The sequence below is a fragment of the Giraffa tippelskirchi genome, chromosome 4 (assembly GCF_054371585.1).
Source record: "Giraffa tippelskirchi isolate mGirTip1 chromosome 4, T2T-mGirTip1v1.2.pri, whole genome shotgun sequence".
NCBI lineage: Eukaryota > Metazoa > Chordata > Mammalia > Artiodactyla > Giraffidae > Giraffa > Giraffa tippelskirchi.
Window position 1 is genome coordinate 202,023,560 of NC_137278.1, and position 25,291 is coordinate 202,048,850.

Genomic DNA, 25,291 nt, shown 5'->3' on the forward strand with positions numbered 1-25,291 from the left:
TAAGGCAGCTTTATCACAAGAGTATATTTACCTCTGTGCTTATAATTAGAGACGAGAAACAAACAATTTAACATCCAGCACCAGAGGAAGGGTTAAGAAAGGCGTAGAGCGCACATTTTGGAAGAGACTTGTAAGGAGTTTGGAACACGGAAATGTGCCCAAAGTTACACGAAGAAAGCAGAACAGAAGAGCGTATGTCAACAATGACCTCAACTATGAAAATGAAGACGCACCGAAGAAAGACCCGGAAGAAACATGGCAAAACGTTAATAACATTATAGGGGCCTTAATTACCAACGTTATATTTTTCAGCATTTTCCTCAATAAGCAGAAGTGGAGGTTTCTGTGACAAGTTGATCGGGGCAAGCGTTGGTTTATTACTCATATATTTATGCATGTGAACACACACCTACGTGCAGAGACTGAGACCCCATCATGCTGTAAAGGTCCCGGATGGGTGTCTGTCACAGACACCTGGGACCTGCCTGGTGACGACAGTAACCCTCGTCCCTCCCCACACAGACACCACCTTGAGCCCAGAGCCCTCGGGGCTGGGACAAGCCCCATCTCACCAGCCCCTTCCTCGGAGGCCAGACCAGGTCCCGGCAGGTGAGCGGGGCCTACCTGTCTCCTCACACCCACAGACTGTGGGGGCGCGTTCTCCTCAAACTTGGCCAGCAGCTGGGTTGCCATGTACTTCACTTTGTTCTGGTTGCCGAGGGCCACGTCCATCCTCCGGTCGGTCAGCGTGCTCACCAGGGTGGGCCTTCCTCCTCTGTGGCCCCGGGGCGTGTCCTCCTGAGGAACATGGGCCCCGAGAGCCGCTTGTGTCAGAGCAGCAGCCCCCCCCCGCCCCCCAGGGCCTGGCGCAAGGGCTGGTCTCAAGGTTAAGAGGGCTCCTCGCGGTTCTCATCTCAAGATGGACTCAGGGAGGGGGCAGCAACGAAGAGGTGCTCCGGCTTTTGCTGGTGTGGTCACATCCCTGGAAGGCCTGTTGCCCTTCACCATGTGTGTGACTCCACAGAGAAAGGAAGGCCACGTGCACACGCCTGTGCTCCCTGAATGCTGTCCAAAGAACAGAGGCACAAGGCCATAGGAAGCATCCACACCCACCCTTCTCACATGGATGAACTGGAAAGATCCAGCAATACTAACTTGGAAACTGGGGGATGAAGCCAGGAAGAGGCACAGTACAGTGGCTCTAACAAATCCCAGACATTTCTTACCTCCTCTGACTGGCTGGTCTTTCTCCTCTTCCCAGCACCATCCAAGTCCTTTTCCTTCTTGTCCTGCACCAAGAACAGAGGGAAACCACATTCCTTCACTCTCCGCACCTCACCTCTAGCTCTGCAGCTGCAGGAAATTCCGTCCACTTACCTTGGGGGAGCGCTTCCGAGAAATGGTCTGCCCGAGTTTGCTCAGGAAGGAGATGGGGGACTTGGTGCTGGCTATTAGGACTGCCCTCTCCTCTGCATTCAGGTCTGAGGCATCTGAGGGCAAAAATCAGCAACGTTCAAGGACAGCCCTGAGGGCGCCTCCCCGCAGGAGGGCCAGGGTGCTCTGAACCTAGCAAGAACTCTCGAGAAAATGTACACAGAGGCCTGCAAGCTAGGTCTTCTCTTCTCCATGCACACAAATAGGACCAACACTTGCCCCGATCAACTTCAGTCACAAAATCCTCCACTTCTGCTTTTCAAAAACTTCAATCTGCCTGTGCGTGTGGGTCACAGCACAGTGTCAAAGCCTCACTTTGAGGATAAAAAGTCTAGGCAGAGACAGAATGGGAGAGATGTGGGGAAGACAAGGTGCAACCCAGGTCATTGTTCTGGGGTGTGCAGACACCTGTACTTAGCTTCACATGGAGGAGGGCTCTCCCTGATGGGCATACTGATGTTAGAGTTGTGGATTTCTGTTGCAAGAACTGTATCTCTAACAAGAAAAAGCCTCAGAGGTCTACAAGTACATGGCTAGAAGACACTGGAGAATGGCACTTCCACTCTGTGGATACCAGCGTTTTATTAGTAACAACAGTAATGCTGTGAGATAATAACTGAAATTAATAATACACAACTAACATTTACATAAGTGCTTCCATTCGCCAAACACTCTTCTCAGCATTTTACAATCTAATCATATTGTCCCCATTTTATAGAAGGGGAAACTGAGGCACAGGGAAGTTTAGTGACTTGCCTCCAGTTAAACAGGGGGAGGCAATGGGGTGCAAACCAGGTCAGGTACCACAGTCAACAAGCGTAAGCATCATGACACTTACTTCATCTGTTTCCCAGCAGCCTGAGGGCCACGGGAAGATTTCTGGAAACACTAAAAAGCGGGAGAAGAAAGAGCAGCCAGGGAAGGAACAGTCACAGAGGAACGAGAACGAGGCAAGTGTGGTCCAGGATCACAGAAGCCAAGAGCAAGACAGAGTTTCAAGGGAACAGATGTCATTCCAAGCACTGAACAAGGCGGAACAGCCAAGTGCCTGAGAGGTGAGAAGGGGGAAGGATACACGTTTGGTGATTCTCCCCGACCACAGAGAACAGTTTGGGTAGAGCAGAGGCTGGGTTGCCAAGTGTCACAGAGATTGGGCAGTGAGGAAACCCAGGTCACACCAAAAGCACTTTTCAAAGAGGCTGGTTCGGAGAGAAAGGGACAAGACTCTGGACAGGAATGCTCATGGACTCCACATTCGCAGGTGTGGTAAGCAAGAGGTGGGTCAGGAGGAGGGCCTGCTAACACCCGCAGAGAAGCAGGTCTGATGGAAGAGGGGGCACGGGGAGCCACGCAGCAGCCCCGGGGACCCTTACCTCGGGAGGGGAGCGAGTCCTTGAACATCTCATAGAACTGGGTCAGGTACATCACCATGGACAGCTTGTCCGGCTCCCCCACCGAGGCCATTTCTCTGCCTGTCATGATGGGAGAAATGCCCAGTTCCTTCTCAGCAATATCGAAGGCCAGCTGGTTATTCTTCTCCACATTCTGCTCATCCAAAGAGTCAAAATCTCTGAGGAACAGGATGAGGAAGACGTGTCAAGACCATGCTTGACAGAGCCCCAGACCAGAAAACACCGTATCGTGGAGTAGTCAGTGAAAAGCCTGGGTTCAGGACCTCACTGAAATTGGACAGCAAACCTATCTCACTTTTCAGCTTGCTTCCTCTTACTAACAAAATCAAATCATCCTCAGGAAGAACACAGGATTAAAGATCAACCCACAAACAACATGAGGGAAAAGTTGGAAAACAAAACATTTCTCCAATAATGTAAACTCCTTACTAAAATGTAGGCTCAAGAAAAGGAGCTATTTTTATGTTTCCCCTGCGCCTGCACGTGGTCTGCGTGTATTAACCTCATGCTCAACAATGAACAGGTCCTGTTTGGATGAAGCTGTGTTTAAAAAGCCTGGAGCCATCACCCCCGCGTCCATGGAGCTGACAAGCTGTTGATGGACTAGGTCGGTTCTAGTGAATCATACTTGGCCTTCTGCTCACAGGGAAATTCCAAAACTTTCCTCAAAAGGTTGTTTCATTGCTAAGTCCCTGAGTTTCCCTAAGTACTTAGATTAACGAACATTTCCCACTGGGTTTCAGGCTTCCTGCTATTCAGTCAAGTAAAGACTGATCGCTTCCTTCATTAGGTGACTTCAGACTAACCAAGCAGGCCTTATTTTATGTTAACCTACTGACTGTGTAACTTTTTCATTTTCTAAATTCCTTTACTCTGTATATTAAGCCTATTAAACTATGGCGGCCTCATCCTGAGCGAAGTCGCTACAGCCCGAACAGTGCCCAGGTAACTACTCCTGGCTTTGTGTGCATCGGGAGGAAACCCCCAGGCCCCGCAGGCCCCTCCGGTCCATCCAGCAAAAGCGCGGCCCCCCCACCGGGCAGGCTCCCTCCAGTGCTGGTGACCCCGGCCCCCTGTCCTGCTCTCCCTCTGGAGCGGGACTCGCCTGGCCTCATTTCAGCACTCCTGAGCTGCTACCACAGTTGTCCTCAAGCTGCCCTCCAGAGAAGGTGACTAGGCCCTACTTCCACTCACTTTATATCAGCCTCTGCACGAGCCAAGGACGGGGCACCAGAGGTCACTTACCTTATCCAAGCAAATCAGAAACCCCCATTTCTAAACACCAAGTGAGGCTGCTTTATTTTATTAACATAAATAGGAACTAGGTCTTTCAGGATTCCTTAGGTAATCATTAAAATAAGACAAACACAAAAATGGGCCCATAAGTGGACCTAATGATGAAAGGACAGGCAGTCAAAATAATGCCACGTGCTCTGCTGGTTTCTGAATCTTCCTGTTTGGTTTCCATGGTAAGGACTGCCTGCAGGGGCAGCTGGGTGCACCAGGCACCAGCTGACCTGGGTTGTCCTGCTGTGCCAGTCTGCGTTTAGATGAGCACAGGGCGCCCAAGAGAGGAAATGGCACCACACAGGGAGGTAAGGCCACCTGAGTGTCACGGGCTTGACATTAGAAAAAAGTGCAGGAGACAGAGACAATGCGGACGAGCCCCGCTGAATGGCATTTGCTCTGCCAGGAGGGACACACGTGCTTCGAGCCCCACCCGGCCAGGCTTTCCTCATGACCAGCAGCACCAGACAGAGAGCTGGCTGCATGCAGAGCTCAGCCTGGGGCCAGGAAACAGGGTTTTCCTTCATGGGATGTTAGCAGGTTCAGGGGGTCCAGCTCGCAAATATGGAGACTTATACACTCAGCTGGTCACTACTGGGCTGAGCTACAGAACGCCTGAGAGACAGAGCTTTAAACACGGCTACATCAAAATCAGTCACAACCTGCAGAGGAAGCATCGTGCTATGCGTCCCGTTCTAGGAAAAGGCCACCTGAGCGTGGGGAATACGGATGAAGCCGAGCGTGGACTCACATCAGGTCAGGGCGGTATCTGTGTATGATGGCACACAGGGCCAGGCCACTCTTCCACGACATAGTGAGGTCCGTCACGTTCACCCCAGCATAGCCGTCGGTCTGCCGCTGGCACCAACCTAGCAGCTTGCTGGAACGAGCCACAGACTCTAGAACAACAACAACATTATTACTAGAGGTGTGGTCACCTGGGAGCCTTGACAAAGAATCCACGTAACCAGTCTGAAAAAACACTGAAGGCAAGGACAATATAGCTGCCACTGGTGTTCAAAAATAAGAAGCTATTTAACTGGTAATACATAATTTTTTTTTTTTTGGCTACACAGTGTGGCTTATGGGATCTTAGTTCCTCAACAGGGGCAGACTGAACCTGGGCCCATAGCAGTGAGAGCGCAGAGTCCTAAGCACGGACCCCCAGGGAATTCCCGTGAAGTTTTAGGTAGGCAAGAAACTCCCAATTTATCCCGACTCTGAGGTCAACATCCATGCCCCCAACAGATGACAGACTACCAGCAGGTGACCTGGACCCAGGCACACTGAAGCCCGGGGTCCCCGTGGCTCTCCAGGACAGGGATGTGCAGGGAACGACCACCTGCTGAGCTGTCACCCTCACACAAGCGGCTCTGAGATCTCCCTGGAGAGCTGCCAGCAACTGGGGGAGGAAACACCTTCCCTCCAAAGCCACACTTGGAGGACCCAAGAAGAAAGTTTCGGTCCTGCCCTTTCCAAGTGAAAGCAACTCCGCAGGACTACACAGGTGAAGCCAAGGACCCCAGAGCGGCAGGCTGAGCCCTCAGCAAGACAAGCCATCATGCCCTGAAACACTTGACAGAGACAACACCCATCCTGGGACGTTTGCCAGTCACTGATGTGTCTCCTAAAACATGAAGAGCAATTATAAAAATCCGTTTTTCATAACTGCATCAGAAGAGCCCTGACATAGAGCATTTACAAGAATCTGGTAACTCCTATTTGTGTCCAAGAAAGTCTGTTCCTTACCTTAGGTGGCTGAAAATATTTAAACTTGTACTGAGTCACTAAGTGCTTTGTGAACATAAGATAAAAACTGCATTTCTAAAAAACCTGTTTTATTTAAGTCTTTCAGGGAAATGAATCCTAAAATGACACAGAGAAGCACTGCTGGTGTCCTCATCTAAGTCTCTTGGCTTTCTAGATTAACTTTATTCAGATGCTTCCCAAGTCTGTGTGTCCATCGGTCCAGTATGTACTGGACAATCTCAATATTTCAGGCTCCGGAACTACAGTGAACAAAGACACACTCTCTGGGGAATTCCCTGGCAGTCCAGAGGTTAGGATGCCTTGCTTTCACTGACAAGGGCACGGGTTCGATCCCTGGTCGGGGAATTAAGGTCCCACAAGCTGCATGGGGTGGCCAAACAAGACACACTCTCTGCTTTCAAGGAAGATGACCTTAATATTCCAACAGTACGTCAACGTCAAGATGCCCACGACAGAACTCAAATCTTCAGCTCCACTTCCTTGTTCAGGCTCTGCAATGCTTCTGGCTCCTTAATACTCCTGGCTACCACTCTTGACACCCCACTGTATACCAAGTGTTGCAGTGAACACCTCACTATGCCCCCGGGTCCTCAGAGCCAGAGTGAGGCACGATAGGCACCCCCATTTCAGACACAGAAACCCAAGTTCGGATGCACTAAGTATGTTGGCAAGTCACATCCTTCAAGGACGGGCATGGCTCGACTGGACTTGGTCTCCCTTCTCATCCACAGTTTCAACGTCGGGCCAGTGAGCCTGACATGGACGCAGTCCTAACTACCCACTCGGCCCGGTGCCCTTCTCTGCCTGGCTCACCTCCAGTGACCAGTCACTCTCAAGAATTCTTCAGGGGCCTCACCACACACAAAGTACAGCATGGGCTCTGCCTCTACCACCATGTCCTGCAGGCTCGTGGTCCTCAGCTTTGGGGCCACGGCTTCTTCGGTAAGACCTTCCCTGCAAACCTTGGCTGGCATGTGTGCTCAAAGGCAGCCCCCACACCCCGCCCCCTCAACAGCACGTATACAGTTTCTCTCCACACCCTCGTGACCCCTGAGACCAGGTTTCCCAGCCTCGAAGCACGGCTATTTCCTGGCTGTGGGGCTGACATGTGTACAGCGGGGCAGAGCAGTCATACCCCATCCAGTCCTGACGAGCACTGTGCACACTGCTGGCCAGCCTCCTCACAGGACACACTGCGTTGGCTGAAAGGCCGAACCAGGACTCACCGTTGCGGGCAAGCTTTGGGGTGGTTCGGGAATTCACAAGGTTCTCCATCTCCAGATGAACATCCTTTGTATCTCCAGTATCATACAGATGGCGCACCTAGTAGGAAGGTTGTAAGTCATGAAGAAGGGAAATCACACACCAAGGAACCAAGGCCCACCCGAGAACAGAATGACCACAGTGAAAACCTAGACAAAGTGTGGTCAGAAGGGATAGCACCAACTTTAACTCCTTCTGGGATGCAGTGGGTCACACACACAAATGCGCGTGCACTGTGAGAACCAGTGATAAAGAGACACTTGGCCGTGGCAGGGAGGGGCTTGCTTGGTCTTTCTGGGCCATGACTCCTGCCCAGTAACAGCAGGTTTCACCCCTAAACATAGAGGCCCAGTATACAGTCTAGGACACAGATATCTTGAATGGGCTGCTTTCTCAATGTTGTTGGGCTCTTTGCGATTATTGTGCTTTGTGAAACATCACTCTTGGTGGAGTAACAAGGCTTCAGACATTCTGAGCTGGCCGACAGTAAATTTTACTTGCAGAGGGTCTTATCTTCCCACGTCCTCTCAAGGGACCAGTCCTGTCTGCCGCACAAAGACCCGGGGAGCTGGGGTGGTGGTCTCCATGGCGCAGATGAGGAGACAAGTGCTGGGGAGGGGAAGGCCCGGTCATGGTGCCTGGTGGCAGTGATACAGGTGTGCACCACACGTCCTGCCCAGGGAGCCAGGGCTGTGCCCTGCTTGTCACTGCACACCCGCCACCCTGGCGGCTCCATTTGTCGATGGAAAACGCCTCCTCAGCCAACTCAGGGAGGCATCACTTGGTTCTGAAGGAAGGCTGTGTATGCTTGTATCCACAGGGTCAGACCGGACCTGACAGTGGCCGGGACATGCCTGACTGGCCAGGGGCTCTCACCTGGCTCGGCCGGAGGAAGTTGACGTTCACGTTGGGGTATCTGGTGACGGGGTCGATGCTGTACTGGCTGAAGTTCTTGCTCACATTCTCAGGGGTGGTCTGAGGCAGCAACCTATAAATGCTTTCCCTGCAACAACGAACAATACGCTCAGAGCAGTGACAGCAACAGAAACACCTTTGATGATGGGGCTCCCCCACCCCCACATCAGCCCTGCTTCCCATCCCCGCCACCTCCAGGATCCCACAGGCCCCAGACTGCTACACCCCAGCGAGAAGGGCAAGTACACTGTTGTGGGCAGGAGCAAAGCCTGAATCTAATTTACTACTGTGCTCTGTTTTGGCAAGTTTACCAAATTTTTAAGAAAATCACTGATGAAAAAATCTTGCCACCAGATTTACCCAGAGGACCTTAGGTAAACAGACTTAAAATGATATCAACCTCAAATTTCATCCAGCATATCCTCTTTCTCTAGTTCTGGTCAAGGCATTTGTTCTTTATCAGCAAGCAAATCCCAGGTCTTAGCTCATTTGCAATTATCTGCTTCAAAATATCTGATGTTTGAGAAATGTTTACAAGTAGTTTGGTGTTTCCCTTTGAATTCAAAGTCATCTTTAATTAGTTCTAAGTTAGTACATCCCCAGCTACCACACTGATTTCATTAGTATAAGTCTCTCTAGTTCAAAGACAAGAGGACTTGACACAGGATTTTCACACCCCTGTTTACATAACCGTCACAGAGGAATAAGAGCGCATCCTTCAATGTTACACAAAGATTCAGACACCACTTGTAAGAGTTTGCTTTGGAGAGTGATAGGAGAACGCCACTGAGATAACCTGTAGGTTTCTATGATTTTATGAATACCTATCTTACCTTTCTTCTCCTAAATAAGAATATATCATCAATTAAGAAGGAGAAACCTGAGCCCAGCCTGCAACTGACGCTCCATCTCATCGCAGAGGGCCCCTGAGGTTACCTCTCTGCCAGGACTTCCAAGGGGCTCGTCCCCAGAGACCAGCTGCGCACCATCCAGGCCGAGTCCATAGCAGCCAGAAAGCCCCGGGCTATTCCTGTTCCCATTGGCCAAAAAGGCTAGAAGGGGACAGAAAACACAGAGTTAATATAAATTACCTTTTAATAGAGGGAAACTAAACTGAGCAAAGAAAGCCTTTGTCCCTGAGAGGACGTTCTAGCAGGACATACTGCCCTTCCCCCTCTCACAACCTGGCAGATCCTAACCCTAACTCAGCAGGCCCTGAGCCCGCAGGTTGTACTCTAAGTGGCAGGATGACGCAGATGCTCCCCAGCCTGGGACCCCAGATCTGTTTCTAATCATGCCGCCCCCTTAACACCCGTTCTCACCTCCAGGAGGCTGTCCCCCACCAGAGCCACCAGCAGCTGGTGCCCGTTGTGCTCCCGCACCAGGGCCGCGTTCTCGGAGGCGTACATGCACGTGAAGTCGAACATGGCCACGTCAGGCTGCCCGTAGTGGTTGATGGCGAAGTCCAGAGACGGCAGCTGCTGCTGGGTGGAGAAGTCAGCTGCCTCCCGGGCGTAGCTCAGCAGGGCCTCCTGGTCCACATTCTCCCGGGAGAGCAAGAGCTCTGTGTCGGCGTAGTCCTGTCTCCAGAGATGGGGGGAGGCTCAAGGGAAAACCCAGGCAGGGGCATAGGTGCCCACCGGCCACGGCCACACCACCTTCCCCTCCTGGAGAGTAGCTTCCTGTTCCAAAGTAAGTCCTCCACACAAATTCGGGAGGCGGGGGCTCGTTTATAAAGGAACACAGGTTTTGCCACCTAGAAACAGAGTCCCTGCTTTTCCATCGTTCTTGGAACAAGTCACTACTTGTACAGTCTAGTCCACTACACCTCACAGGGCTGCTCTGAACACAAGTACAATGACTTATGTGATAGTGCCTTGTAAACTGAAAAGCATCCCCAGTTAAGGCTGCTATCAGCAAGCATCCTCTTCTGGCAGCAACTGGACGACGCAGGACACTCAGCCTGCGTCTCCCATCGACCCTAAAGGAAGAACCCGAAAGCTTCCATGCCCGACGGATAAGGAGGTGGGGGCACCAGCAGCCCAAGGGACCGGGAAGAGATACACTGAGGACGGAACAGAAGCTTTCCAAACAACACACAGGATTCTGGAAGGCCCCACAGTAATCCACCAATGAAGAAAAACGACGAGAGAAAAAGGGCTCTCCACAGAGAGGACTGAGAAACCCCTCTGCTCCAGAGGTTCCTGCACACTGACCAGGCCTCCTCCTCAAGGGGGAGCAGAGCTCCCCAAGTGTCCCTGAGGGCACCTCCAGCTGCCCAGACAAGATGGAAAGGGCAATCACGCACACTCAGGTTGGTTTGTTCAATTCTTAGTAAGTAGCCACCGTGGGCTCAAGATTCAGTGGCACACACCCTGTGTGCTAAAAAAACAAATAATAAGGAAAAGTACTTCAGGTTGCAGCATTCTAGATTGTTCCAACATAATGTCAACTGATCACCATAGTCCTGATGAGGACGGTAGATGGTAAGTCTTAGCTTGGTCCCGAGGCACACCAGCAGGCTCATGGGTATCTCTTCCTGATGAAACATCCAACTGAGTATATCCCACTCTGGATATACTCTGGCGGCACGGGCTGCACCCACTGCTCTGTTCCCTTCTCACACACACAAAGGCCACTGGGCTGAGACATAGACAGGAGGCCCCCGAGGAGGAGACTACTGTGGGCAAGCTCCCTGCTCCCCAGCACTGCTCAAGACAAAGCAGCAGTGTAACTCATCAGCACCCTGCAGAGACGGGGTGCCCTGACACTCAGCCGCAAGTCTGTGCTGGGACCGCAGGGGCCTCGGTCAGCACATCATTCAGTGCCCCTTCTGTCCACTCATCACAGGAACAATAATTCTCAAACCCAGACCAGCCAGACCAAGCAAGACTTAAGAAATTCTCCCAAGGAACCATCTCTGGAGGAACCATCCACCTGTGGCTCTCTGATTCCATTTCCAGGTCATCGTCTCAGGGAATGTCACACAATTAGTCATCTGGAAAAAAGGCTTAGCTGGCCCTGACTCCGGGTAAACAAGAGTCTTCACTGTCAGGCCACATAGAGGTCCAAATAAAGCCAGATCAAGGCTCTGTTCCCTGGGCCTCTGTAACCACATCTGGAGTAAAGCCAGAACCGTTCCCAAGCTCCCAGAAACACCAAACCCACTACCCTGTATAACCCCCTTTGCTCTACAGCCCTCTCCCAAAGGACAACCTATTAACCAACCAATAATCAGTCACATGGGAATGCACCATAAGCCACAAACCGAAGCACTAAAATTACACTGAATATTTACGCACAAAATGCTACCTGCGATCGCTCTGCACAGCCCCACACAGGAGTGGGGAGTAGGCAGTGCTGGCCACGTGCTGATCCCTGTGAAGCTGGATAAGAGGCACACAGGGGTTCATTACCCAAGTCTCTCCATTTCTGTTCACACTTGATATTTTCCAAAATAAGAGATTTTTAAAGTGTTAAACTAAAAAACATCAGAGGATTACAAAATACACGGTCCCAGGAGATGAGTAAGGTACTCATTTTAATGACTTTGCAAGAAAAACTGAGCAGATAATAAAATTCTTTATCTTGGTAATCACATGACCTGATAAATAAAAAGAGGTTTAAAAGAAATCTATGACTCACATGCAGTATCACCCCTTTGTCCAGTAAGCTCTGCTTCTTGGCGGTCATAACGAAGTAGTGTGTGTCATCTTTGTAGTAGACAATGTTCTCCAGGTCGATCCCTGCGACAGAGGACAGACATGCACGTGAGGGTCTGCTGAGATGAGGCGGGAATGACTGTATCAGTCCACAGAGACCAGGGTCCTGGAACCCCAGGCAGGAAAGAGATAACAGGCGTCTGATCCCCATCTTCAGACGCTGCCCATTTGTTCACAAGAAGAGGGAAGCTTGGTCAACCTCATACTGCTCTGCATTTACCTGACACCCTGTTTTCCTAACAACAGCCATCAACAGGAAGCAGAAATACGAGGATGGGAAGAAGGGAGAGGTTAACCTAGAGGAAGAGGGTCTGAGTCAGTTCTCAGGTTAAGCCTCTTTGACACTCATCGAAGCAACAGGGGAATCTCCTAGATGCTCACGAGCAAGACAGACAACCAGATGCTGGAAGCAGAGAGTGCACTACTGGCTCTTTAACTCTATTAACCTAAAAAATTAGATGCAATGGGAAGAAATTGTTCTAGAAAACAGATAACTGCAATTTGTCACACATTCTTACTGCAGCAAAATGTCTAAGTGAATCTATTCACAAGCTACCATACAACAGCTTCATTTTTATCTGGCACGTGGTTTACTTCAGAAGCAAATGAACTCAGGAAAAAGAAAACCTACTCCACACCTAGAGTCTGCTTCTCAACAAACCAGGGCTCCCCACCCACAGCGACCGCTGAGCACCAGCACCCAGTGCCAGGCAGGGGAAGGGGTTCAAGCAGGAGGAGCGGCCCACCCGCAGCGATGAGCACAAAAGACAGCAGAGCAGGAGACAGAGACACGGAGGGCATAACGCTCAGAGCGAAGCACGGGAGTGCAGAAACGCAGAGGGCTCCAGCACAGCGGTAGCAGCAGTGACCCCCGCCCCGCCCACCCCGCCCCAGACGAAGACCAGAGCGGTGTTCAGAGCCTGTCCTCCTGCTGTGGAGGTATTAACACCAACCTGTGGCTTCCCTCAGTTCCTGGAAAAATTTTTGGTTGAATATAAAAGCCACACCACTGATTTCTTCCACTTTGGCTTCTGCTGTTGTATTTCGGTTAATAAAATTCGCTGTAATGGCAATGGCCAATTTGCCACGGAATTCTTTCCGACGAAATCCTGGGGGGTGGGGGAGAAATTTTCAGAGGTGACAAAAGCTGGCCCAAGAAGCAGGAAGTTCACGTCAAACGGGAGAAATAGGAGGGGTTCTGATGAGGACGTGGGGGAGTGTGGGGGGTGGGAATCACGGGAAATTGAGGGCAGCTCTCCTCTGTCTGGAAGTAAGGTGTCTACCTCCCAAAGCCTTCCCAATCCAGCAAGACGTCAAAGTCACCCACAGCTAACACACGCCTGGAAATCCGACGGGCCAGAACAGCACTCGGTGCGAGGCTCCATCTGCTTGAGTAAGTCTAGACCTGCAGTGCCCCTGGCTCACAACAGCCTGTCTCCCTGCACCCAGAAAAGTGCCTGAGAGCCAGCTGGTGGGGCCTGCCATCCACCAGCACAGGCAGGGACCAGAGGAGGGGTCTCAGGAGTGGGCACTCCGAGGACACAAGCTCTTACAGGGCCTGGGGAGGGTGACCCTTCCCTGGCTGTGAACCAGCAGGAGGAGAAGGAGACCACCCAGTACCTTCCAAGGTATTCCTGCGGCCATCCCCGCCGATGATCACTTCAAACTCATATTCTGACACAGGGTGCGTTTTGGGGTGCACCAGGGCCCGCCAACCTATCCCTGTGGACCAAAGTCAGAATGAAGGTCATTACCGGACCCATTCATGTACCTGAGATACTCATACACCCAAATCTCTAGATATCCAGGTATGCACACGGCACAAAATCCCATGTCAAACACAGCAGGCATAAAAGCGTGGGGCACAAACCAAAGAAAGAAAGAAGCCTTGAGGAAGGCTCACAAAGGAACATCCCCAGCACATGACCTTCTATAATGGATCCAAGCATGCGGCATGTCTCATACTATGTCAGGGCCTCCTCATTAAATCAAAGTTCCTCCAAAGACACAGGCTGTACAAACGGAGAAGCCCTTTAACCAGCTCTGAAAACTACCCGAGCCTCCTGTCGTCTCTTCCCTAGATCGAATCTTTCTCACCTCTTCTAGCCCCTTTCCCTCCTTATTTGTACACTCACGTTCATTTTCTTGATCCTCAGGAGGCTCCACAAGTCCTCGGAATTCCACATTGACGTGGATCTCAATGCCTAGGATCAAGGCTACTTTCAAAAGTATTAGCTGAAGCTGACGGATACCTAGGTGGGCAGAAGATTGCATGAGTGAGGGTCCTCAGCGGGGCAGACAGTCAGCATTACTACTCCGGTTCCCCCACCCACCCACGCATGCAGAGTTTACTCGGCTGCTCAACGCAGCAGGCTTTTCCCAGCCATGCCTGTAGCGTCTTTCCTTTCCCAGGGCAAATACGACTCAGTGCAGATGTTCCAGAGACACACACGGGGCCATGCCCACCTCTCGGGTTAGGTGTTCCCAGCATACGAAAGCACTGAGACAGCAGGAGACGTGCCCCTCCCCCATACTCTCTGATGTGCTCAGAGCCCTCCAGCCCCCCCACCCTCCCTGATATGCTCAGAGCCCCCCATCCTCCCTGGTGTGCTCAGAAACCCCCACCCCTTCCTGATGTGCTCAGAGAACCCCCATCCTCCCTGATGTGCTCAGAGCCCCCCACCCCTCCTTGATGTGCTCAGAGACCCCCCGCCCCATCCTCCCTGATGTGCTCAGAGACCCCCACCCCTCCCTGATGTGCTCAGAGCCCTCCCCCAATCCTCACTGATGGGCTCAGAGCCCTCCACCCCTCCCTGATGTGCTCAGAGCCCCCCTACCCCATCCTCCCTGATGGGCTCAGAGCCACAGTGACCAAGCACAACCTGTGACCCTGACAGGACTCACCACAGAAGGTGGACGATGGGCCCCAGGGGCACCTCCCACTGGACACAAAGGGCTCCACTGCCTCCTGAAATGCCCACGGCTTCTCTCACCATGTACCTCGCTGATCTTCACACATCCTTATATGCTGACAGGGGAACCCTCCATCCAACCTTAGTCTCTTACTGTCCCCCTCCCACCTCTGGTCCACAGTTGTAGGAATTAAGGTTCAAAATGATAGAAAATCTTGCTCATTAAAACAGTGAGAGTTATGTATTTGTTCAAGTCCAGTGAGTACCTCCCACGTGCCAGGCACGGCAGCAGCCCAGGGCTGCTGAGAGAGGGTCCGGGCTCCAAGACAAATCCTGCCATGCACAAGGCAGACAAGTCCACTGATGTGACGACCCTGTCCTCTGCTAAGACCAATGTGCCTGGAGGCTGTGACAACGTGGTAGGAAACATACTAATCCTCCTTTAAGTCATCTCAGTTATTTCCCCCACTGCCTACTCTTCCGAGTCACACTCCCAGCCTCCTTAAATCATCTGCTGGCACACACTATAGCTGTACACAATTGAGTTCCAAGATGCTTTATACAGCACAGCCCAACAGACAGACAGAGTGCTTCTGCTACTAGTGGAATGTGGCATCTGTCAGCCAGCATGTGATAAACGCACAACTGCTTTGAAGTCGATGTTTGCAGGACACACCTGAAAAGCTCACAACAGCAGCTCCTTGATAAGGCTTCCTGAAACCATCAGTGATCAACAGACGAAACTTCAGCCTCATAAAGTAGACAGTCTGTTCTGAACCACTTTTCAGATCAGCATGAAAACAAAAGCACTGTCTGCATTAACGTCTACTGACTCAAGCACGGGCCCAGGCCAAGCCTGGAGGGGACCAGAGTCCATCAGGCGCAATGCGTGCTGCAGACCTCGCAAGAACCACCCAACTACAGACTGGCCACTCACAGCCAGACCAGGAGTCTGTCCTTCCGCTCCCCAGGGCCAACCCCAGAGCATGTGCCCTCTCATCAGGAGGGTATCCACAGCGCTGCATCACAGTGAGCCCACACCTCGGGTCTCTCCCTCTGGACTACGAACCACCAGAGGGTCAAAGCCCACACTGGAGGTCTGTTTCCCAGCCTGGCCCCAGTGCCCACCCCACCCACTGCCAGTGCTCAGTGAGAGCCCAGGACCTTAGAGCTGCTTAAGCTAAACTCATTTTGCAAGAGACACGTTGGCACTTCAGAATCTCAGGTTACAGAACCCCCGGGGGCAGGTACACCGACTCCAAGTCAAGCGCACTCTCTACACAACAGACACGAACTATGACAGGGCACACCGGCTTCTAGAATCTGTCTACTGTTGTCCCAAGAAGTGGGCAGAGGGCAGAGGCAGCATCCCACACGAGAGCTGATCTTACTTACTGATGTGGTCGATGGCCCCAGCACAGAACTTGCCGTAGAACTTCTTGGCACCCAGACCTCGCAGGTCATGTATGGTGAACGGCCAGAGGTGCAAGACATTGTTGCGGGAGAAGGCATCTCGTTTCTCAATGACGACCACCTTAGCTCCCAGCAAGGACAAATCGATGGCTGTGCGGAGACCACAGGGGCCGGCTCCAATGATGAGACACTGAAAGACACAGCTGCTTTCAGGGCAAAGGCAGCACTCTTGCCCTCATGACCACCATTCCCTAAAGCCCCCCAGGGCTATTCTCCCCATTACCAACAAACCTTCACTCCCATCTGGGTCAGAGTGGAGCGCCCACAATAGCTTCAGAGAGAAGCTATGAGCGCTCTAGGTGGAGGAGGACATGACTTTCACTGCTGGACAGAAACTCAGACAGGGCACCTGCAGCTCATGTTTACCTGGGCCATGACATCAACACAGGATGAAACTCACATGTCACCTCTCATCAACAGGAGAAAACCTCTTGGAAGCCTTGTAAGTTAAGCAGATCTCTGTCTGCTTGAGGAGACACAGATCACTAAACACACAGCCAAGCAAACCTGGGTCCTGGATGGACCTACCACTTGAAAGACTCCCAGGAGGTAATCCTCAGGAGTTAGAGCTTTCTGTGCTGAAGAGAGTTCTTGAAGATCCATGTTCTAGAGAAGGACTCAGGCTGACACTGCACACTGGACTAGTTCACATGCATGTCCAGGAGAGAGACAGGCACTGCCTCTGGCTTCAAATTCCCTTCATTCTTAATAAAACTCTAGAGCACACTCACAAGAGTCATGCCCTTGAATTACTTGAATTCTGTGTATGAATACCTACCCAAATGCAAACCCGCAAAGGGCAAGTTAAGGCTCATGAAATATAGTAACAGCAATCCTAACGTCATCTGCAACTTCCTTTCCCTGCTAGCTTTTCCAGCTTCTCACAGAAAGTGCTCTTACATAATGAGGAAAACACAGAATGTGTTATCCTTCTCCACTCCCCACACCTCCTCCAGCACACATGAGTGGACATCTTAGGTCTTTGCCTAAGATTTCTCTAGATTGTGAAGAAAGCAAAAGAAATCCTTTGGCTTATGAAGCCCTTGCTTATCGACACAGGCCTCTGGAAAACGGATGAAAAGAGGTCTGAAGCCTATGGGGAATCCCCAAGTTGGCCAATACTCTGCACACCTTACCAGACACTGAGTCCAGAGGCTGCTCTGCCAAGCACCAGGCTACCCAGGCAGATAGGACCCCAACAGGGCCTGGCTACCTCTGTGCTCAGTGGCCTACGTCCTCTTAACAGCGTGAGAGTCAGCCAGAGCTGCAGCAAAATCAAACAGCCCCCATCCCATTGGACTTCAGGGTAGTTCTCAGTAGCTGAGACCCCCATGCTCCTGTGTCAATCCATGGGGTGAGAGCGGGGCAGGAGGAACGGTCGAATGAACACAGGCAGAGGACCCGCGCGCGGGGTGAGCCTGACGCCTCCCCAGGCTGTGGCTGACCCCACCTGTCCTCACAGGCTGCCTCCACCCGGTGCTCTCTCCTTCGCCAGCGAGTCCCAGGCCCTACCTTGGTGTTCGTGCACACCTTTCCCTTCTTGTAGTCTTTGTGGCTGCCCCGCTTGTCCAGCTTTGCCCAGAGGGCCTTGGCTTTCCAGTAGTTAAGCTTGGACTTGAGCTTGTGATAAAAGGAGCGGTGGTCCTTAGGCTTCAGTTCCAGGTAGTCGCAGAGCTCTTGGAAGGCCTTGAGGGTCCCCTTGCAGGTGGTGGCCTGCACAAAGCGGTCAAAGAGGACGTGGGCCCGATTCGTGGCCTCGTTCTTACTCTCCTCCATGTCCCCACTCTCGGCGCCCCAGACAGATGGGGCGGGGGAGGGCTGAGGATCCGCCTGACGCCGTCACATTAACCTAATAAAGAAAAAGGAATGGTTAGCACATCCGGGTCAGTATCTAGAAACATCTTCTAGGAGACAGTTCCCAAGTGCAGCAGTCATTCATTAGACAACGTAACCTGCGGTCTGCCCTCCACATGCCAGGCACCATCTGAGGCCCCAGGAATGGAGAGGAGCAAGACCACGGCTGCTGTCAGGGACGTCACAGCCGAGTGGGTGAGACAGGCTCACGCTCTGCTGAGCATCAGAGAGAGAGAGGCACGGGGCTGGGGGACACGGGCAGAGGCCCCATCACAGGGAAGGGGTCCTCACCCGAGATGGGCCTCTGAGGGACAACAGCTGAGCTTTCCAGGAGGAGCAAGTGTCAGCCAGCAGGGGAGAAGCACAGGACATGGAGGAAGAAAAGTGGAAGGCTTGCAAGGGGATCTTACAGACGAAAGGACTGAGTGAACGGTGACACCAGGCCAAGGCGTGACAAAGAGAAACACTCATCTGGGGGTGGGGGGCGGCGAGCTCCCCTCTGACCCTGTTACATCTGAGCTGCCTCGGTGGAGGGGCGCACTAGGCAGTTGGCTGAGGCCCAGGGGGCCCGGCGTCCAGGTGGGAGCCACCCACTCAAGGCTGGTCAGATCACACAGGAGAGTCCTGGTAAGCCTGGGGCTCTGGCCAGATCTAAGACTCACGGATGGAAGGGACGGCAGCAGAGACAGCTGTCTGGAGAGATGCAGAGGCGCGGGGTGGGTGGGGGAGGAGGTTAAGTGAACATGGTACAGACCCAAAGGAGGGAGCAGGGAGGCCTAAGAGGACCACGTTCACGTACCATCACCACCTAGAATTACTGTCGGGAGCTGGGAGGCAAGGGGACAAGGGCCAGGGCGGCGGGACAGCAGAGAAGCAGGGCAGGCCAATAAGACGAGCAGCAGCATGGCCTGGGGTCCACGTGCAGACACCCCAAGGACACCGCTGCCTCCCTCAGCCCAGCTCTCCCCTGAGTAAGTGAGGAGGTGAGAGAAGACGATTGAGCTCAGTGTGAGACGCCCTCCCGGCCACAGGACTCACTGCTGGGGCTCCAGGTGAGCGGCCCCCCAGGCGCGTCCCCGCCTCCCACTGAGTGACACACAGGGCCTCCCCGGAGCTCAGCTCTGTAGAAGCAGGAGTGACCCACTATCCAGGGAGGGAGCGGAGGGCAAAGGGAGCCACCAACTGTCTGCTGAGGACGCCACCTGCCTGCCTCCCAGCTCTGTCCGGAAGCAGTGCCACAGAAGAGACCCACCTTCCTCATCCTAAAGCTCTCAGAAGGTGAGAAGCTTCTCCCCATACCTTGCCATGTATTATAAAGTTAAACCAGATCAACTGAGGGTGTGGGTGGTTTAACCTAGATACAAAGAACTGCCATTTCCCCTGTGTTTCCCGCGTCACCAGACACAACACTCCTCACTTTCTGTGGCTGTTGTTGTTGTTGAGTCACTCAGTCGTGTCCAACTCTTTGTGACCCCATGGACTGCAGCAGGCCAGGCTTCCCTGTCTATCACCGTCTCCCAGAGCTTGCTCAAACTCATGTCCATCGAGTCGGTGATGCCATCCAACCATCTTATCCTCTGTCATCCCTTTCTCCTCCTGCCCTCAATCTTTCCCAGAATCAGGGTCTATTCCATTTAGTTGGCTCTTCACATCAGGTGACCAAAGTATTGGAACTTCAGCTTCAGTCCTTCCAATGGATATTCAGGCTTGATTTCCTTTACGATAGACTGGTTTGATTTCCTTGCTGTCCAAGAGACTCTCAAGAGTCTTCTCCAACACCACAGTTCGAAAGCAATCAATTCTTTCATGCTAAGCGTTCTTTCTGGTCCAACTCTTACATCCATACATGACTACTGGAAAAACCACAGCTTTGGACTATACAGACATTTGTCAGCAAAGTAACGTCTCTGCTTTTTAATATGTTATCTAGGTTTGTCATAGCTTTTCTTTTAAGAAGCAAGTGTCTTTTAATTTCATGGCTGCAGTCACCATCTGCAGTGATTTTGGAGCCAAACAAAATAAAGTCCGTCACTGTTTCCATTGTTTCCCCATCTACGTGCCATGAAGCGATGGGGCTGGATGCCGTGACCTGTTCTGTGGAGGCCAACGACAATAATTCTTTACCTGAGACACACTGACTTGCTTCTCATCTTACATACGTCACTAACTCAACAACCTCCTACACACACTGCTAAAAATACAGCCTTTCCCAGCACCCCTGTGGCCAAGAGTTCAGCAAGAAACAGAACTAACTTTCAGTTTCCCCAAAGCAAAAGTTTATTCTAGATAGTAGAACGCAGCAAGAGAAATATGTTAAAATTTCTCAAGAGTCCATTCTTTTTCTTACAAGCCAATGCTCATCTTAGAAATGTCAGGTGGTCAAAGCTTGTTAAGTGGCAGAAAAAAACAGATGTGTTCGTCCAGAGGTGGAGAAAAGGGGAACAGCCAGCCAGTGACTAGAAACTGAGGTCGCAGGGTGTGTACTCCGTGGGCGCCCCCCTTGCCTCCTGCCCTGGGCGGGGAGGGCGGGACCTCTGCAGCTGTATCTGCTCCGTTCATGTGGCAGCAGAGGGCTCCCATGATCCGGCCCCTGCCTGCCTACCTGTGTTCACAGGTGACTGGCACTCCTCCAGTCGCAGTGTCTGGAAAGCACTAACACACCAACTCCGATCGATCGCTCCGCCTCTCGTCAAGAAAGATTTTTCTTTGTTCCTAAAGAGCAGCAGCCGCCTTCTGCTCCCTGCCAGGATGAGCAAGGAGCCCGAGGGACCTCTGTGTTCCAGCTGACCCCAACACACTCAAAATCCTGCAACATGCATTTCTAAAAGCCTCTCCCACTCCTGAAGTCTCGGCATCTACTTTCAAAGAACTCTGACGTGTGGGCCAACACCCCCTGGCTGGCTGTTATGTAGCCCACCCCGTTTGAAATAAATACCTCCAAAGAGCTGCCAATTTCCTCAAACCTCACCACACACACACTCCTTCATTAACACCTGCTGCTTCCCGCCCCCTCTGCTGATGCAAAGCGCTTTCATATGAACCGGCTCCAGTCGGAGGCACACAGCGGAAGTGCCCGTCCAAGGGAGTTCACCCCAGGTCACTAATGACAGCAGATAAGTGGAGGGAAGGTGGCTCCTGGGACAATGTGACAGGCACCCGAGGTAAGACTACACAAGATCAATTCCCTCGGGCTGCCTCAGCTTTCCTCCTCAACAAGCCAAGAGGCCGCAGCAGAGACACTCCAGTGCCTGTTCTGCAGCTCTGCTGGCGGGACGTCACGTGCAGCCTGGGCACTGCCCAGCACTGGTCCACGCTGATGGCCGCTGGGCAGACAGCAGAAGGCCCTTCCACCATCGCCCCCATGCCCTCATTCCTGAAGGTCAAACCCAGGTCGTGCTTCTCCCAGCCTCTTCTGAACCACCCCATGTACTGTGTACGTCCCAGCAGCCTGGGAAAACCAACAGTCGTGATCGCAGTAACCTACAGACCTGGAAACCCGGCCGGAAGGTGCCAGAAATCCGGGGGTTTGAAAAGTCAACGTGTGGAAGGAAGGGACAAGAAAAGCGAGGAGTCTGAAGAGGGAGGTTGGAGGAGGAAGAAGGGAGGCCTGGTCTCCCGCGGCGGTGCGGTTTCTGCCGCTGGCGTTGCCCTGCGTGCTCCAACCTCGGCAGCTGACCGCTGACTCAGAAGCACATTCCTTGGCTGTGAAGGAAAGTGCTGGAGAGACAGCCTATGAAGAACACACGGGAACAGAGTCTATGTTTCTATTTATAAGAGCAAGAGGCTGTCACTGACTCATGGCTGGTTTGAGAACACTCAATTTCTGGCTCTGAGAATATATGGGTGGTTACTTGAGGGGTGGGGGAGATTTGTTTTTAAAAATAGAAAAAGGAAAGAGAATCAAAACAACAAAATGACAATTATACTTCAAGGATAAGAAATCAGAGCCAAGTTTGGTTAAATTTCTCCTGAGCCTCTCCACTACTAATATACCAGCATGTGTGCAAAGCTGACTCGTACGAAGCAATCTATGAAACTCTCCCTTCCTAGTGCACTCAGAGGTGCAGCTTGTCTGAACAGACCTTAGAAGGAAGGCAGACAGGAAGGCTTGTTTTAGAATGTCATTAGGAGGAAAATTATAGAGATTTCTTCGTGTTTGCAGAAACAAGGACCAAGGTGGCCAAATGCCTTGTGTTCTTGATCAGTCTCTCTAAAAAGAACCACCCAGGCCACTACCATCATCTGTGGATGGGGACAGAGTCCCTCGCCTGGGGCAGCTATCAGATCATCTGGGAATGAAGCTCCTTGTCACCTCAGCTGCTTCCCAGCTCCAGTCCCAAAGCCCTCTCATCCCTCATGGCCCCGGGATGAGGTTCTCTGGTTCCCAGGAAGCAGCTCACAACACAAGAAGGAAAGCAGACCTTTTCATGATTCTCGTTCCTGCCTTCGCTCCATCCTCTGTTCTCCTCTGACTTTCCAACCTATTTAGCATCAGATGAACACTTGGCAGGACGCTGAGGACACAGAAGCCTCCCGGTGGCCCTCCCCACTCCCTGGTTCTGCTCTTTAGTCCCGCCCACAGGTCCTAATTCCACAAGCACATGACTGAGCATTCCCCGCCCCGGCCGGCTCAGGGCAGGGACTGAGTCTCTGCAGCTCCAGCGGAAACACTCTAGTGTCTTGGAGTTGACAAGGGCATCTGTCTGGGGCCCCTGTGTGGCTGGGGAGGAGGAGGAGTAGTAGATGGAGGTGACAGAGGAAACTTCTATCTAACGTGAGGGCTATCCAACAGCAGATGGCTGGGCAGGAAGAGCAATTATGAATGCAGCACTCTGCTATGGGCCCTCATGTCACCTTATTCTTGGCTGTGAAACAGCCCTCTCTAGAGGGGGCCAGGAAGAGCTTGGACCATGACCTCTGGGTTCTCCTCCAAGTCTCCAATTCTGAACAACACTAATCCCCAATACTGTATCTTCTCAAAACCTTTATTTTACTTTGTTCAACAACAACCTGTTTCTTCAGGAAAAACACCTACACAGTTGACCAATGAGTCAGAAATGACTTCTGCTCATAGAGAACAGACCTGTGGTTGACAAGGGGGAAGTTGGGGGGGAGAGGGATAGCTATGGAATTTGGGGTTGGTAAATGCAAACCATTATACTTAGAGCAGGTAAACAACAAGGTCCTACTGTACAGCACAGGGAACTATATACTCAATATCTTGTGATAAACCATAAGGGAAGAGAAAACACAAAAAGAATATATATGTGTACAACTGAGTCACCATGCTATACAGCACAGATAAGCTATATATCAATCAAAAAATTTCTGTAAATATATATATATAGGATCATAAAAATAAAATATCGAAAGAGCAAGAAATAAAATATATATAAAACTGAACTTTAAAAAGAAATGACCCCTGCCCTTTGTCACCCCAAGCAAATACTAGAAAGAAAGTCCAAGTCAGAACCAAACACCAGTAAACGTAACAGCTGATGCTGATGCAAACGCAGTTGCCTACCCCTAGACAACCCAGAAAAACAAAGAATCAAAAAGAACACTTGCCCCAGTCCCGGGGTCTCAGGAAGTTATCTTCACCTGCAAAGTGAAGGCAATGTGCAATGAATCACAGGTTTTTTGCAGGAATTGAGGTAATGAATGCAAAACGTTAGCAGTGCTGGGTACACAGCCAGATCCAGTAAATGACAGAAGTGTTATTATTAACTAGTAGTTGATAATCCCATCCACAAAAGGTTACATTCAGCTAAGTAAGTGGCTACTCACATAACAGAATGAGAGAACTCAAGACAGCTCTGTCTTTTGAAAGAAAGAAGAATGTGGTGAAGCCTCCTCTGTTCCCCCCACCCACCCCCACCTGTCCCAGAGGGTGTGACCAGGGCACTGGGCAGGAGAGGCTGAAGGAGAAGACCCGCCAGCAAGTTCCTGTCAAACTCCAACGTTCACAAGAAAGATACAAGGACTGTCGTGAAAGCGGCCAACACTGAGGAGTTACTAGTGGTCAGATCCAGACCACATCTCAGCCTCCGCCACAATCTACCACCTGCGTTTTGCAGACAGGAAAGTGCTGCTTGAAGACACTTAACAGTCACACATCAGGAGAGTGGTGCAGCCAGGTTCTGTCCCTAGAGCCCAAGGCCCGAGCTGCCACGAAGGAAGAACCACTCGAGACACAGCTTGAGAAACAGTGCCGTCAGAATGATGCAAGGCCGCCAGGCACAGAGCCCCCAGAAAGGCAGCTTCAGGTGACATAAGCCAGGAGACACAGCCAGGATTCTTTTTCTTCTTACAATGTATCACCGCATCGCCTCTTTGAGACGGAGCCCTTCAGTCAACAAAGGCCAGGGTGCTCTGGTGTCACAGGGACTCCGAGTTTCTGCTCCCCAACCTGCATCCTTCAGTGGCACCTCTCAGGGAGCGATGGACCACAAAGCATCTGCGAGTCATCCAGCACTACTCGACTTGGCGTAGGGACTCGGGCAGGACAGGAGGGGAACCTCAGCCTAGTCACTACCAAGAGTCCAGAGCTGCGGGACAGAGACCAAGAGTCTGAGGGCCATGAGGATCCAGGTGGGCAGGAGAGGAAAGGGCCCCTGGCTGGGGAGAGACGCTCACTGAGGTTGTGGAAAAGCACGGCCAAAAGCTGTCTACTTGTACACAGGCAGGCTCTGCTCCTTGGAGCTCGGCCCCGTGTACCCAGCTCCAGGCACAGAGCAGCTGCTCAAGAGGCTCTGCTGATTAGAGGCCCCTGTGGCAGCCCAAAGGGACATGACACCCCCACAAGGATAGCGGCGGGGCTGCAGGGAGACCCCTCCAGGACTCTGCCCCTCAGACGGACAAAGCTCCCAACGCAGCACTAAAGCCAACATTTTTACAATGGCCTACATGGCATCAGGTCCCATCACTTCGTGGCAAATAGATGGGGAAACAATGGAAACTGTGACAGACTTTATTTTCTTGGGCTCCAAAATCACTGCAGCCGTGAAATTAAAAGATGCCTGCTCCTCGGAAGAAAAGTCATGACCAATCTCGACAGCATGTTAAAAAGCAGAGACATTACTTTGCCAACAAAAGTCCATCTAGTCAAAGCTATGGTTTTTCCAATAGTCATGTATGGATGTGAGAGTTGGGCTATAAAAAAAAGCTGAGCACCGAAAAAGTGATGCTTTTGAACTGTGATATTAGAGAAGACTCTTTAGAGTCCCTTGGACTGCAAGAAGATCCAATC

General features: G+C 51.8%; 1 protein-coding gene across 23 annotated transcripts in view; it reads right to left on the bottom strand.

Moving 5' to 3' along the window:
* The window catches only part of MICAL3 (microtubule associated monooxygenase, calponin and LIM domain containing 3), a 150,745-nt gene that overhangs the window by 58,018 nt on the left and 67,436 nt on the right, over positions 1–25,291 (bottom strand). For 21 of the 23 annotated variants that reach the window (XR_014082086.1, XR_014082088.1, XR_014082085.1 and 18 more), the window contains 15 exons: positions 17,701–18,037; positions 16,111–16,318; positions 13,939–14,055; positions 13,424–13,525; positions 12,757–12,912; positions 11,727–11,827; positions 9,404–9,661; positions 9,018–9,133; positions 8,043–8,169; positions 7,130–7,226; positions 4,885–5,032; positions 2,808–3,004; positions 1,378–1,490; positions 1,227–1,289; positions 625–798 (listed from right to left, as the gene is read on the bottom strand). Coding sequence is in view for 16 of the 23 variants with exons in the window: in XM_081589954.1 (XP_081446080.1) it covers positions 625–798; positions 1,227–1,289; positions 1,378–1,490; positions 2,808–3,004; positions 4,885–5,032; positions 7,130–7,226; positions 8,043–8,169; positions 9,018–9,133; positions 9,404–9,661; positions 11,727–11,827; positions 12,757–12,912; positions 13,424–13,525; positions 13,939–14,055; positions 16,111–16,318; positions 17,701–17,964 (2,241 nt within the window). In the remaining 7 variants the exon portion in view is untranslated. Of the gene's footprint in view, positions 1–624; positions 799–1,226; positions 1,290–1,377; positions 1,491–2,807; positions 3,005–4,884; positions 5,033–7,129; positions 7,227–8,042; positions 8,170–9,017; positions 9,134–9,403; positions 9,662–11,726; positions 11,828–12,756; positions 12,913–13,423; positions 13,526–13,938; positions 14,056–16,110; positions 16,319–17,700; positions 18,038–21,530; positions 21,728–25,291 lie in introns of those variants that run through there. The other 2 variants (XR_014082089.1, XM_081589956.1) reach the window with 1 other exon arrangement.